Source organism: Megalops cyprinoides, chromosome 4 (assembly GCF_013368585.1).
Source record: "Megalops cyprinoides isolate fMegCyp1 chromosome 4, fMegCyp1.pri, whole genome shotgun sequence".
Lineage (NCBI taxonomy): Eukaryota > Metazoa > Chordata > Actinopteri > Elopiformes > Megalopidae > Megalops > Megalops cyprinoides.
In genome coordinates this window covers 32,672,917-32,688,855 of record NC_050586.1, presented here as the reverse complement: position 1 = coordinate 32,688,855, position 15,939 = coordinate 32,672,917, and the positions used below count along the sequence as shown (strand labels likewise).

The following is a 15,939-nucleotide window of genomic DNA, read 5'->3' as shown; positions in this document are numbered from 1 at the left end:
CAATCGCACACAAACACTGTTTCACAACCTCGACATGCTCTCTGTGTTTGTTAGACCATACCCAAAACCCTCAACCCCCAGTGGAGGGAACAGTTTGACTTCCATCTGTATGAGGAGCAGGGCGGGTTTATCGACATCACCGTCTGGGACAAAGACGCAGGGAAAAGGGACGACTTCATGGGCAGGTGGGTGCCTGGCGTCTATGTCGCAGGCTGTGCGCTGCATCGATCAACTCTCTCACCCCTCAGTAGAAAAAACAGGACTTCCCACCCAGATGCACACCCCAGGACCGGTTTGCTCAGAAGGTGTCACGTAGACTCGTGATTCAGTGAAAGGATAAATGGAAGCTGTGACTTTTTCCTCTGAGTCTCACTGGTTAGTCGGTCGTGCCGGTCACGCTGCACCACATTCAGAACAGAGCGACGGTACCCCCGCTTGACCAGGAGGGGGCAGGAGAGTCCATGTCAAGGTCACTGCAGCGACTGCACCATTCCTGGACATAGACACTGAGGCATCATCACACGAAGGCTAAGCAATTAGCATCATTATCATGATATGCTATAAGGAATGAATTGGTTTTAAATACTTGCTGACTGGCAAAGTTTCAATTAGATATATGTTTCACGTAACAATTTTACGATGAAATGCAGATAATTTTTTCACTGAATGTCCCTTTAAAAGGATCACACAACAGAAAATGATAATGGAGTTGTCTTGTGCGGTGCTGAGACTCTTGTCTGAGACAGTAAAATCACAGGAGTGACAATAGGTAGCTGGTAGGTAGTGATGTAAGTGACAGCAACATATGGGTGAGCCATGCTCTGTTAAGTACATGACTCGTAATGTGTCCTCATGTGAGTTCTCGTCTGCGATCGCTCCCCCCCTTTCTGGTAAGGAGCTGAAAACCAGTTGAGATAAAGGCTCCCTCCTGCGGGGGATCGGAGCCCACCTGAAGGCGTGGCCCGCAAGTATTACTGGGACGCTGTGCCATCACTCCCGCCGCGTCTTCCTCTGCCCCCAGGTCCCCTCTGGACATACGAATGTCTGGGCTGTCTCCCCTCTCCCCCTCGACAAGCTGCAGATCTTAACTGATTTCCCCCGTCTGCTCTTGTGAGATTTACTGGCGTACATCTCCGGGAGAAGGCCCGTGGAAGTGGACCCGGGAACGAGCGAGCCACGGCGGCTCTCGCTGCCCGGGGAGTTTATCTGTCTGGATGAGCCCTTTATTCCTATCGGCGCCGGATGTATATTAGCGCCGCGACTGGATGTGCGCTGATACCTGAATAATGATTCCATAAATCACAGCCCCGCCAGGCTGATCGGCGAGATGAAGGCAGGGCGTGATGGATAGCGTGCGCGGCGCGCGGCGTAAATGTACTACAGCGCAGCTCTGGCGGGAGCCTGGTGTGTACCGCACCCGCCCGGGGCATTGCGTCGGCTGGCCGGGAAGGAACCCGCTCGTCATTTGCTCAGCGGATGCCCTTTCCTGCGGCCGTGTATGGAGGTTACATCTGACATCTTATCAATCTGTGCAGCTGGGCGGTTCGTGAAGCCGTTCAGGTGAGGCTCAAGGGTGCGGTAGTGTGACAAGCATTCAAACCTGCAACCTCCTGGTTTCTGTAAACACTGTGACTCACTGTGCCTTCCATGGGTTTTTATTATATGTATGCTTCAGTGAGGGGGTCTTTTCCTGGAAGGTTCAGTAAATTTGTACTGTAAATTGTAAATTTTGGATTTTGAAATGAAAAGGGCCTGCACAGAGAGCAGAATGCAGCATTTTTAGGTGCAGCTGGGTCCGTACACTCACAGATGCCCCCACAATTTCCACGTCAGTCAAAATAAACAGGTTTCCTTTGCCTCCACCGTTTTTCTAACGTGCCCTAGACTGTGAGACGGTAGCGGGGGGTCATCCCTCATATTGAGAAAGATCCCCCCTCTTTAGTGTGGAGAAAAGCTCATTATATTCTGGACCCGAACCCCAGCGCTCAGTGACGATTGTGTGTGTCTCTCTTCCTGACAAGACCCCATTAAGTCCGGGAGACAGAAGCCCTAATGGAGCCGGGGAAGAGGGGATTGGACCTGCTAACTTCACTGACTCCCCCTGCCGCCTCCTCCCGGCCCGCCAGCCCTCACTTACACGCCGCAATGTGACACCCGGCGCAGTCCAGGAGGGCTCGTCGCCGCTCCTGCCTCCCTCGCTCATAATTGGCTATTTCCCGTCTTTAAATGCCCATTTACTGGAGTTTGGCCCCTTCTGCCCGGGCCCGCCGTCCTCGCGGCCAGCGCATTATCTCCCTCTTCAACATCAATTGACGTTTTCATTAAAAGACATGGTTAGCTCGTTAGCAGGGTGCCATCGGACAGCGCGCGGGCATGTCACATTACAGACGGCACCCAGGGTGACAGTGAGGCTGAGTGTTACCGCAGAATGAGCTTCCTGTTGCTTACGTTTGGGTTCTGATGGTGCACGTATTGATACATACAGTGACATTTTGCTGCGCTAGCAACTCCCTCAGAACATCCTTTGTTCAGCTTTTGTAGTGTGTGTGGTACATGCATCACAGATATTACAAATAATTCACATTACTTGGGTAGAACCATGGGAAATTTTACATGGACACAATACAGTCTTTGGATGGGTTTGGGTGTATGTAGGATTTCTCATGTGTGTGTGTGTGTGTGTGTCTGTGTTTCCGTGTGTGTGTGTGAATGTGTGTGAATGTGTGTGCATGTGTGTGCGTGTATGGTGTGTGCATGTGTGTGCATGTTTGTGTGTGTGTGTGTGTGTGCGTGCGAATGTGTGTGCATGTGTGTGTGTGTGTGCATGTGTGCGTGTATGGTGTGTGCATGTGTGTGCGTGTGTGTATGTGTGCGCGCGCACGTGTGTGTATATGTGTTGTGTGTGCGTGCATGCGTGTGTGTGTGTGTGTGTATGTGTGCACGTTTGTGTATGTGTGTGTGTGTGTATGTGTCTGTGTGTGCGTGTGTGTGTGCGTGTGTGTATGTGTGCACGTTTGTGTGTGTGTGTGCGTGTGTGTGCGTTTGTGCGTGTGTGTATATGTGTTGTTGTGTTGTGCGTGCATGCGTGCGTGTGTGTTTGTGCGTGTGTGTGCGTTGCAGGTGCCAGGTGGACCTCAGCGGCCTGAGCAAGGAGCAGACCCACAAGCTGGACCTTCCCCTGGAGGAGGGCGACGGCATGCTGGTGCTGCTGGTCACCCTGACCGCCTCCGCGGCCGTCTCCATCTCCGACCTGTCCGTCAACATCCTGGACGACCCGCACGAGCGCCGGGAGATCCTCAACAGATACGTGAGTGCAGAGTGAGGCCGCTGGCGTGCTGCAGCACACACAACAGTGGCCTTTTACAGCATGTGATTACAGGGCGACGTGGAGGTTTTTACATTTCACTATCCATTTATCAGAACTGACCACATACAGCGCTCAATTCTTTTTTTTTCTTATCGCATTCACTTTAACCTAGAGTAGATTAGCTGCAAACAGGACCCACTCCCAGCTCGTGCCTCTCAAGTGCATGTCTGGGATAGACATGATTCACCCTTTTAGCTGGTTTCCTTAATCAACTAACCTTGAAACGTTCATGCTATATCCTAAATGCATTTGCTATATCCTCAAACTTCGTCTTGCGCCTAATATGGCACGTTAACAGAATGTGGGATGTTATGTGATCACTCCTGCTATCAGATTGTGACACATGATTTAATATGGTCTCTGCTCTTAGCCTAGCCTTTTTGTGGGAACTTTTGTAAGTCACTCCGGATAAGAGCGTCTGCTAAATGGCTAAATGCAAACGTGAATTATTACTAGCGGCTTAAGCTAGTGCTAATATAGGTGGGTAAGGGCTGACTGGTGGGTGTTGGACTCATGGAATGTAACAGGCATGCTGTTTTTACTTTTATGCGGCTCTAGTGGAGCCTCCGTGTTGTTTTAACGAGAGCAGCGGTCACATGTATGATTGCTGATGATTCTTAAAATTACTTATTGTACAGGTGATTAGTCAAGTTTATTTGTTATAGCGCATTTCTACAATTCAGACTGCGATAAAGCGCTTAACAAGTAGAATAGCATAGTTTAGCAGCAGATCTGCTAGGCCTTTGCTGTGCTTTGCTGCTCACAGTTTGTATGTTGGGATCTGGTGGCCTTGTAGAGCACATTAAAACAGTTGCACCGTGTAACTTCTGTTGGGCATTTTCTTACTTCTCCCACAAGGAGTCCCTGCAACTCAGGGAATGTCCAGACCCATGTCCACTCCTGCAGGCGCTCTTCGGGACTGCAGCCGTGTCGGGAACGTCCGACCAGTTTTTGTGACGAACCGCACTTCTCCCAGCTCGGGCGCGGGCGCGCCCGGAGGGTTTGGGAGGTGGCAGGGCATCGGTATGCGCGTACGTGTGACTCGGCCCACCCTGAGAGGGGGTTGGGGTGGAAGGCCGGTGAGTGGCGGGCCGGGCCCTGTGGCCTGGCAGCGCCTTGCTGACGTGACCTCTTTTTTAAACGGGTCCCGGCCTCTCTCGGGGCTGCCCTGGGAGTGGGCCCGCGCTGGCTGCGGGGAGAGTCGAGGAAGGAGGCGAGAGACGAGAGGAGGGCTGGCGAAGGGAGGGGGGGTGAGGGGGTGGGGGGCGGCTTTGACAGGGCCTTTTCAGTTGCATCTGGGGCTGAATGGTTCTCCCCTATCTGCTGAAAGGAGCCCGGGCTCTCTCAGCGCAACCCTTTGGCCCGCAGCACCCCTGAACCCCCTTTTTCTCGGCGCACAATGCCCGCGGCCCGATCTTTTGTCTTTGCGGTGTTAACCCTTTGCTAGCTATCACTCGGAGCCATCACAGGAGCACAAAACGCCACTTTGAGCCCATTGTCGCTCTCGGCGGTGGCTGACGACAGCCCTGGCTGCGGATACCTCTCAGTAAGACAAAAGGGCTCCATTAGATTGCGTGCGTTCTTGGCTTTCGCCGTCCTCTCCGTGCCGCCGCGCAGACTTGTCCTAGATATGATAGGCGCACATCACAAAGACTCGCTCTATTAATGTACGTGTCTGAGCTCTGCTCTCGTTTACCGTGTCAGCGTTAACTCGGTGAGCTGATTTCTCTGCATGTGCGTGCGTATGTGTGTGTGCGAGTGAGTGTGTGTGTGTGTGTGTGTCTGTGTGTGTGTGTGTGTGTGTGTGTGTGTGTGTGCACGCGTAGATTCAGTTCTAATTTAAGTTAAAAGTCATGCTGGGAAATCTGTTTGATCTCCAGTCTAGCAACAGTGGAAAATACTCCACAGGCCAAATATCGGACGCGTGACCTACATACAGTAGCCGAGTGAGCAGACTCATTGGTCCCTCTCCCCGGTGCAGTGCCTCCCAACTCTCTGAGAGGGGAGCTCTTGGACCGGGACAGGCCTGGGCATGCCGCTCGCCCAACACCCACTTGCGTCATGGAGGGAGCGTGTGTGTGTGTGTGGTTGTGTGTGTGTGTGTGTGTGTGTGTGTGTGTGTGTGTTTGCGCGTGCGCGCGTGCATGTAAAATGAAAAGAAAAGCTATTTCACCTTGCAGGACTCTGCGCGTTTCCCCGCGCTGTAAGAGATAGATGTTTTCCGCCCTCATTCTCCAGACAGGAGCATCTCTGCATTCACCCGGTCCTATTGCCCAGGCTGCCATCTGACTGGCAGTGTTTGGAAAGGATTGGGGGTGGTGGTGTGGGGAGTAGGTGTGTGTGTGTGTGTGTGTGTGGGGGGGACAGGACGGGACGGGCTGCTTTAATTTTTTTCCCACTATTAGCATATTCCTTTTCCCTGTCTGACACCCTTTCAATAAGTGAATTTAATAAAGATGTACCTTATCAGGGCCGGCAGATAACATGAAGTGCCGCCACTAATGCTGCACAATGCTCCTCAAACAGATTAGCGGGGTAGTGGGCTTCGGCAAATTTATTCGTGCCACTATCTCCGCGGAATCAGCTGTCTGCAGACGGCCGTGCGACTTGCGCACGAATAGCGTTATCGTTACCCCCGTTTAACACCGGCAACTCTCGCCCCCGGCCGGGAAATAAATAAATAAATGGGCGGTAAATACGGCACATTGTGGCGTCTGAGACCCGCTTTGAAGGCAGATGCTCCCCTCGTAATCGCCAGTGTCCCCCGCAATAAGGGGGAAAAAAACGCAATTAAGTCCCTTTAATGTGAATTCTTACTTGCTCTATTTAAAGGGCGCCACATCATTAAAGTCATAAAGCATATCAGATGACTTTCTGCAGATATGTTTTTTTTGGTGTTGGGGGGCGGGGGGGGGGGGGTGAGTGTTGAGTCACTAGTGTCAGAGACTACGGTAAAAATATCGAGAGCTGCCAGTACATCTTCTCATTTTCTGTCATCTTCCTGTATGCCGTGTTCGACATTTATGTACCATTTTGCACCTGAACTTTGTCACTAAAATATGCCAGGGTGTTATATGTAACCTTTCAGACTTAAGGTACCTGTGTAAACCGAGTGTGGAACATGGTAGCTGCTCTGTGTTATTGCGTGTCTGCATGTTTGTTATCCCGTCTACCACATACTGCCTTGCTACTTTGCATGCTTATCCTCTCTTTCATTTTTTACTCGCATTTTGGATCAAGACAGACTATGTTTTTTCAGTAGGCACCATTTAATGCTGGAAACTGTCATTGTGTAGTGTTTGCTAAGTTCACTCGAATGGGTGGGGGTCATTTACCTTTCATGGAATATCTGTGATAAATAAATGACAGGTGTGCAGCTTAATGCTCATCACGGAGCTGGTAGCTGAGTAGGGGAAATGGGAAGGTTATCAGTGAGAGAATGCAGCTGATGAACCAGAGTGGTTTATTAACACAGCCGAAGAGCACATGCTTTAATTCTCATTGATTTTTCTGTGAATCGGCTCTCAGCTTATTCCAAGTATGGGAAAATGCCTATTTCAGTCACAAAGATCCCTGTGCTGTCGTGGGGTGAACAGCGTGTGTGCGGGCATGCGTTTGTGCGTACGTCTGTGTGTTAATGTGTGCATTATTGCATGAATGTGTTTGTGTGGGTGGGTTTGCATCTTTGTTTTAATATGTATATATGTAGTGTGTGTGTGGGTGTGTGTGTGTGCGCGCGTATTTCTGCATGTGTTTTTCGTTTCAGGTAAATCAGTCCCTCTGGTGTGTCGCCTCAGTGATGCATTAACACTTGATAAATTGACAGTCTGTCATTATCACAGCACGTCTCAAGGCGCAAATCCACTGCTAACAAGTGTGCTTTCACGCAAAGCGAGTTACCTCGATGCCACTCACTGTCACTTCATCATAAATCAATCAACTGATTTGTCAAAGCCGGGAATTTTTGGTCAATAACCCCCCCCACCCCCATAGTTTCATCCTAGAAGCATAAACTGGGTTTTAGACAATTAGTTAGCAGCAGTCTGCCCAAGACACACGGTGGGTGTCAGAATAAGAGACTGCAGCTGAAAGACAAGTAGTACAGAAGAATCAGGATGGAACTCTCGTGGGGGTAGGCAATGGGGCGGATAGTGAATCTCATTCCATGTGCCAAGCCTTTATTTGAGATGTTTCAATTGTTCCATTTCCTGTCCTCAAAAGTCCAAGGGAAAAAAAGAGAGGGAAAAAAAAGATCATACTAGTCTTTAAACCTTTCTGTCAGCCGCGTGAAGTCATCAGGAATTACTCATTCTAATGCGAGTGAACTGAGAGCGGAGAAGGGCCCCACTTTAATGGATGCTAATGGGCGGCGGGGGCAGGGTGAACTCCGCCAGAGAGGTGGCGCCCAGTCCTTCACTCTCCCCGTCACTCGCCCCCAAAATCAGAGGAGGACAGGCATGCAGTCTGAGAGAGAGAGAGAGTGCGAGAGAGAGGGGAGGAAGCTGTTAGCATTCCATTTTCATTATGACATTTCACAGTCATCCGATTTAATGTCCCCTGACCGAATTGTCCAGCACAAGACGGTGGGCTTGAAATGTTATTTAGAGCATTGATAAAAGGTGAGCGCCTCTAAGATGACAGCGAGTCATAAGGCTTTGCGCTGTGACATTAATTTTCTCCACAACAGAGATGGAATAAGACGTCACGGTGACAAGCTGTCAGTCAGCTCGGGGGCCCCTTCTCGTACCCTAGCCTGGGGACGGGGGGTATTGCCTCTTCCCCCGTAATAGAGCTGAACTCAGCCGCCTGCCTTTCTGACAGGACCCGCGGCCTGGCGGTGGGGGGGGGTTGGGGTTTGGTTAGGGGTTGGGGGGTGTTGGGCAGTGGGGGGGTTTCGGGAATGGGAAAATATATTCTACAGCCTTTCATTAAAAAAATAAAGAGGCCTCATCTCTAGAGCTTTTCAATCTCTCTGCCTGTCTATTGTGAGGCCTGAGAAGGCAGTGCTGCAAATCAGAAATTCCTCTGCTATGGAAATGTTCCGGCTTCAGAAATCAGCCAGGTTCTGAGGCCGTCCCCAATAATCATAAATAACAAGCTGCCGTATCTACTGAGAAATCATGTATTAAAGTTATGTGTGCGGCTTTTTTTTCCTCCTTTTTTCCTTTTTTTCCTCTTCTTCCCTCTTTCCGAGGGTTTTCCGACAATAATATCACATGTAACAGACTGAGGCTGACAGAGTTTATAATAAATTAAGTCTGTAGCCTGGCTCTGACTTGAAAATTCAAATTATAATTACTCCTCTGGGTATCTAAGAGGGTTATTGCCAGAAAGAAAAATAAATTGAAGGAACTGCATTTTTGCTGCATTAAAGAGACACCAGCGGAGTTCGCTCAGTCTTTGCGCAGGGCTTTGTGCTTGCGTGTCCATGTGTGTTTCTGCATCGTGATTGTAAATACAGATGCTGTTCAAATGTTTGCATATGCAGTCATAGCTACAATGTTTTCCAAATTCTTGTCAAGTGCATTTCTTATACGAAGGCCCGTTGCAAGTAAGTCTGTAAAGAGTAAAATGAAATCGTTATACCTTTATAATATTACTTATGAAAAAGTGAATTCAGTCTAAATTCAATGTTCTTTTTGAATGTGTACATTTAAATACAAACATGTGATTCCTTGTATCAGGATGTAGAGGTTATCCCTATTAAACACTATAAATTTTAATTTTGTACTAAATTGTACTCTGACCAAAGACAGGGCGCCCCCACATTAATGGAAGTTTGCAGGCTTCTGTGGCTTTGTCTTTGTAATGTAAAATAGCCTTGTTCAAGATGTAAAAATTGATTTTATCGGTGTTTGAAACAGGTCTTTCCAGACATTTATCTGAAACATTTTATTTTGTAGTGCTATGTTAAAATGGAGTGTGGGTTGCCATTTTACTTACGCAAGATTGAACGGGAGTGATGTCAGGAAGCTTGTTGATTTGGTTAGTGAACAAAAGGCAGCTTACTCTGCAAATTATAATCAACTGAGATTTACAAGCAAAGACATTCTAAAAGGTTTCTTATGGAATGAAACATAATGTTTCCTTTGAGGTTGTCTGACCATGAACTGAAGACCACATTCTATGAAGTCAAAGCTCCAGATTTTCTGTATGTCCTTGCAATGTCTCAGACAGATTTCAGACTTAAACACAGGTCTGCTCACCATCCGAAAGCGCAGTTGAGATATTCTGGTACTGATGTTAGGGGATGGTGACAGACCACTTCACCCTGCTGGGCGCATCTATCTCTGCAGGTGTGCTGGGGGAGCATGCGTTTGTGTGTGTACGGGTCAGGGGTTAGCTGATGGTGGACAAGGCCTGTAGGGAGCAGCAGAGCACGGTCCGGTCGTGTTGTGAAATCTAATACCGTCACACTCACAGCCGCGCGAACGGTAAAGCCTTTTAACCCAGGCGAACTGTCCCCGTCGCCCTTTATTGCCAAAAACTTTCAAACGCAGGACAGACAAATTGGCGTACAGTAGGTCAATAAGTACCGCTGTCATAATCAAAAAGAAAAACCCTCAGCAAAACTTTGAAGTCCCATTCGAGCCCCCCCCCCACCCCCCACCCCCCTTCCTCCTTTGCTGTGAGCCTGCTCTGTCCTCTGAACAGAAATGTCATTAGTGAGTCTGAACACAGCGTGCTGGTTGAGAGCGGCTCTCACCTGTGGGCCGGAGTTTTTGCTCTCGAGCGCGGCGAGTCATCCCGGGGGAGTCCGGAGCTCCGCCCCGCCGCCGCGGCTCTGGCAGAGATGATCCATTAAGTGATATGTAAATACTGCCCCGCGTCCTCACTCAGACGGGCTAAAAATACCCCCCTCCTCCGCTGCGGGGGCCAGACGCTGTCTGCGTGAGGGGGGACGGGGAATAAAGCGCATTCACCTGGTGGCTCTCCTCTGTCACCGGCGGAGGCGCGTCGCTCCGTGCTGCGTGTGTGACGGATGTGTCAGAGAGGTAGAGTCCCACAAACCGCAAGCCGCAGGAGCGTCTGATGCCCAAACAATTATTATGTGCTATGTAATGTGTGCTGCTCTAATTTTGATATGTAGAGGCAGACAGAGGGTGCAGAGAGCATTAGTGAATGTCCTATCACTTGTCTTTGTGGATGTCTGTTTCTTTTTCTTTTTCTGTTGGCCTGTAGGCTGGTTTACTGCCTGTCTCCTTATCGTGCGTCAGGGTTATGCGATAGTATGATTGCAGCCAGCTAACATCTGTAGGTGCTCGTGATGGGCCAGATTTTCAACAGCAGCATTACCCTAACGCCCTTACACTGAAACTGTCCGAGTCCCCGTCGCTCCTCAGCGGAGGTGCCACCGGCCTGCGGCGTCTGTTACCACCCGCCCTCGCCATGTGGGGGCGCTGGCTCCTGCCTCATTGTACGGCTCGCCTCCCATGCGGCGTTAGCCCCGGCGAGGGGAGGGGAGAGACGAGCGCGTGACGGGACTCTCTGACGCCCAGCCGCGGCGCGAGAAGAGCGAGCCGGCACTAAGACAACGGAGGGATATGAAAGCGGGGACAGCTGCAGATTACACCTGATGCCACTTCCCTTTTACGTTAAATGTCACCCGCGAGACAGGCGTTAAAATGCCGCTAAAAGGGGGTCTTTACGCAGGGCTCCTCCGTGTGTGGTCACAGAAGCTGTGTTACAAGCTTTTATCTTCATAGGCAGTAATTGGCCTGTTCGTAAGTGTCCATCCAGTCACATTTGCAACCTGAAGTAGGCACCGTGTTGTATGTTTGACATGCTCTCTCAGATCCAATCCCCCCCCCCCACCATGAAGTAAAGAAATAAATAATTAACCGCATGCTTTTGGAATAATACAGTACTTCTAAGTCACATTAATACAAATGTCTCCTAAGTCGTGCACAGAGGTGTCCCTTCCCTCTGCCTTTGATTGGGTGGAGTGAGTTTGATGTGGGGGTGATGGATAGCAGGGGCAGCGTGGTGTTCCACCCTGCTTCATCTCTCGCCCCTTGGGCAGAATTGGCGGCCCAGGCCCCAGAGCTCCAGGGGCAGGGAAAGATGGGTCGAGACTGGCTGGTGTCTGGGGCCACGCTGCTGTCCGGCTCTGCTCTGGTGACTCCTCAGTGGACAGCTAGCCGCACACATCTGTCATGAGTCAAGTCCTTTTGTTATTCTCTCCTCTCAAATATCCATTTGAAATATGCAATTCAGAGTGCAGCATACAGACACACCGGTAATAATTATTGGCCCCCAAAAATTTCATTGTAAAATATATACAGTTTTGATTGATTTTACATACAATGTGTTTGTAGTTGATATTTTAATTATCCACCCTAAAAATGAAATGTATTATATATTACCTGAATCTTGAACCTTAGAGAGTTGTTATAGAATAATAGAGGATTTACAGCTTCCTTGGTTATAAATGTGTTTTTCAACTGAAAATTTTTTATGTTATAGCATCTGTAGAATGAGAAACCTAGGGAGGCCTTCTGTTCCTGTTGTCAGCCATGGTCAGCTGTTTTCATTGTCTTCGTAAATCTGTCCAACACAGAGCCTTATGCGGTCCTTCCACAACTTGAAGGATGTGGGCGTGGTCCAGGTGAAGGTTATCCGGGCAGAGGGGCTGATGGCTGCTGATGTCACAGGTAAAGACAACACAGAAGTGTGTGCATGTTCACACACACACACACACACGCACACAAAAGCACTAAACACACAAGCAGGTGCTCACACCTAGACCTGCATGATAACATTGAGAAAAGAGTGACATTTTTTATCTGTAACATCATGTATCATATTCATGAATGCTTTGTTAGAATTTGGAAAGCTAATGTTACACAGCTGTTTACAGAGGTACAAGTCATAGGCAATGAGTATGCTTGTATGTGCTCAGGGTGAGTGACAGACTTTCTCAGCAGCCAGTGAAATCCCAGAAAAAGAAACGGTCTGAAATACAGTCACGGTGAGGTGTTTTGTTTTCCTCCTTTTCTTCAAAGTTTATTGGGAAGCCTTCTAGAAACTGCCATGTGCCAGACAGAAAGTCCTCCAAAACATTTCTCTCAGATCCTCATTTTTTCCGTTCATTCTCAGTTTTAATTAGGTCTACAGTGGACAGGCCTACTTTTTGCAATATATATTATCTACTTGAAAACAACTGGGTGTAAATATAGCGAGTTTAGCCTTATTCACGAGTGAGGACAGATATTACATTAAGAGAAATGTTCTGGGTCATTTTTTTTTTTTTGGTGTCTGTGCCCCAGCTCACAGCGGAAGGCGGTAGGGCGTCTGGTTCACAGCAGCTTTTTATTTTGAATTCAGTGTTTAAAAATGTTTTGATAATCCCACAGTAACTCTGCGACCTCATTTCTCACTTGCATCTCAGTTTCAGTTTAAGTTCATAGTTATCAGTGCTCCACGAGTTTTGGCCAGCTTTTTGTTCTTGTCGATGCAGATAAAGACAAACTAATTGCCAGCGCAGTAAGAATATAACTTGGCAACACATTCTTTTTTCTCACAACGGTGAACAACACTATCGACAGTTTTTCCTCTGCAATAGCGCACACGTCAGAGGGCGTCCCTTTTGCCGGCGCTGAGAAGAAACTTCTTTCTCTCTCCCTCTCAATCTCCAAATTGTAGGTATTTTTACCACCCTTTGTTGCGACACATTCAGTTTGAAACACGCTGTATTAACTCCCCGTGAATGCAAGGGCAACTCAAAGCATTTTTCAATGAGCTGCTTCTTTTAAAAAAAAAGCATAAATTGGGTTTTAATGAAACCCTCGATCCTTTCACTTCGCACAAGTCTGCGGAGCTTTGTCCCTCCCCTGAATGCCGGCAGAAAGCGTCGCTTCATGCGCGGCCCTAATAAACCGCCTGATTGCAGAAGGGTCCTTTCATTGTGCCTTTCTTTGGCGAGGCTGTTGAGAGTGAAAGGCCCAGTTTTGGGCAGGCCTGCCTGGGACAGAGGAGGTTAATGGCTCTAATAAAGAGATTAGCTGTTGCAGTTAGACCCGGGGCGCCCGGCCGCCACACACCTCGGGCGCCAGGGGACGGGCGGCCGCGGGGCGCGACGCTGACCGCCGAGCCCTCTTACACCTGTCGCCACGTCCCCTGCGCACACCTGGACTCTCTTCCAAACTCCTCTTTGTCATTTTCCTCTCCCTCTTTTAATACTGCTATTGTTATTTATATTATCATTGAATGTAATAGCAGCAGCAATGATAGGTGTGTAATTTAGTCATATCCTCCATATGTCTATATCCTCTATGACTTACTGTACAGAGTGTTATGCATGCTGACAAATATAAGTCCATATCAAATATGGTGATAATTGGTATAATGGTAGGTTTTCAATGCAAAATACTGTTATACTGTAATGTAACATTAAATTTAACAATTGTCTCATTTGCCTCATAAAGTCTATGGCACCTACCTGGTGCTCCCAGCAATGGACTCACTAAAACACTCACTTAGGTTTTTATGTCAGGAGTCTTAATGAAAGCTATTATTGCATATATGAGATAGTAGGACTGCATTATACTGTATAATAGTGCAAACCAAAGCATACATTAAGGATTTTGAATTCTTGCAACAGTCAAGATTAATATAACAATAAAACAATAATACACATTTATTACAGATTTCTTCCATGAGATATTTGCTTTCTTAAGATGAATGAATATCCTGACTTCATATAAACATTTATGATAAACAGTACTCAATATTCTTCTCTTTGTGCTTAATTTATAGGTAGCTTTTCTTTAACCTACGGTCAATTCACATGAATCAAGCTGTTCTGTGGGTTCAAGGGAGACCCATTTGCATTAATGATTGCATAATTCATGATTAAATTGTTGAAAAGGTGAATGGCATTAATAGGTGTGTTTTCCTGGTTGCAGGAGACTTTTTCATGTAGTCTGAAGTAGAGAATGCGTTTTTTATATCATCATTATTTATAAACCTGTTTTTATCAATTCTTTGAAACAATATCAAAGCAAAGAAAGGCCAGGAGATGAAAAGCAGTTATAGGTAATCCCATTTGTGTATGTTCATTAGAATACATTAGAATATGCATGTCTTGTTTTACGTTAAGTATAGAAGGCCTTTGTTGTGCCTGCGGGCTGCATTAGTGGCACTAGCATGTCTCCAGCTCCAAGGAGGTGTGTGCGGCTGTTTGTGTGTGTGTGTGTGTGTGTGTGTGTGTGTGGGGGGGGGGGGGGGGGGTGGTTGGGGGGAAGAGTGGGGTGCTCCAGGTAACGTCAAACCTCCAGACCCATCCTGTCACCTCTGGGGCGGGGCAGCAGGCTGCTGAGGTCAGGAGCGTCACCTCTTCGGGCTGGAGCCCATTAGAGACGACAGGGTGTCACGCAGGGACTCCAGGAGTCCCAATTAGAAAGCGTGCCGGCGTGCTCCGAGCGTGTTCGTCTCTGTGCTAATGAAGCTGCAGCACAGCACTGTCACACTTGACAGGAGAGATTAAAAAAAATAATAATAATCAGAATAACCGACGCCTTAAACCGCCTCTTAGCTCTTTGTTGTCTCTTTTACTGTCGATTATCCTGTCAGTTGTTCTGTGAAATATTTTGTGCTAAATTAGTGATGATAACAGTGTTATATTTGCCTTCGGTCATTGATTACTTTGCTTAGGGGCTGCAGTAGAGTGTTGGCTGTACTGGAGCCTTGACAGACCTGTGCAAAGCATGTTCACGCCAACAGCAAATAGCACATCATCTCTCTAATAATGCTGCATCTCTGCACTTCACTCTGTTCAGTGCCCTCATTGGCCATGATGTATACACAGAGATGGAGGGTGAGGGGAAGAGAAAGAGATAGAGTGGGAGAGCCAAGACAGAGAGAGAGAGAGAGAGAGGTGGTGTGGAAGAGGGAAGAGACAGATAGAAAGAGGGAGAGAGCTGATCATTAGGAATGCTAAACCGAGGGCATGGTTTTGATGGCTCGCCTCTCTGCTTACAAAACAGTCCGTTTGGCTGTCTGCTCCACCAGGCTTTAATTAAGATGTGTTCAATGGCAGGAACACCCCCCCCACCCCCCTCCCCTGCTGTGTCACAGCCCAGCAATCACACACTCTCAGATGGTCCAGCCCGTGACTTTGACCTTGTGCGCCGTCCGGTGTTCCCAGGGGAACGGGCCGCCTCATGAGCTCTGATTTCACACTCACAATGACAGGGAGACAAAGCCCTTTAGAGCCCGCCGCGCCAAGGGCTTGTTTCAATTGGAGAACTAGAGAGGTGTCAAGGAACAAGGTTATGGGCTACAGAACAGCGGCTTTTAATAAAGAGCTCACATTCTCGGATTCAAGCTCAGAAGAGCTCTCTCTTTCTCTCCCCGACTCTCTCTCGTCGTCGCTCTCTCTCTTTCTCTCTCCCTTTCTCTCTCTCTCTCTCTCTCTCACTCTCTCTCGCTCTCTCTCTCGCTCTCTCTCCTGCTCGGTCCCCTCAACGCAATTAATTGAGGCATTTATGTGGAGTACCTCCACTCCGGCCGGCAGAATAAATGAAAATAGCCTCTAAAACAAACACTGCATAACAATGGCGCTCTTGGAG

The 15,939-nt window shown here is 48.3% G+C and overlaps 1 protein-coding gene across 10 annotated transcripts in view; it reads left to right on the top strand.

Moving 5' to 3' along the window:
- Positions 1-15,939, top strand: part of mctp1a (multiple C2 domains, transmembrane 1a) — a 154,593-nt gene that overhangs the window by 75,861 nt on the left and 62,793 nt on the right. For all 10 annotated transcript variants that reach the window (XM_036527391.1, XM_036527387.1, XM_036527386.1 and 7 more), the window contains 3 exons: positions 55-185; positions 3,121-3,307; positions 11,928-12,021. In XM_036527391.1, the coding sequence (XP_036383284.1) occupies positions 55-185; positions 3,121-3,307; positions 11,928-12,021 (412 nt within the window). The remainder of the gene's footprint in view (positions 1-54; positions 186-3,120; positions 3,308-11,927; positions 12,022-15,939) is intronic.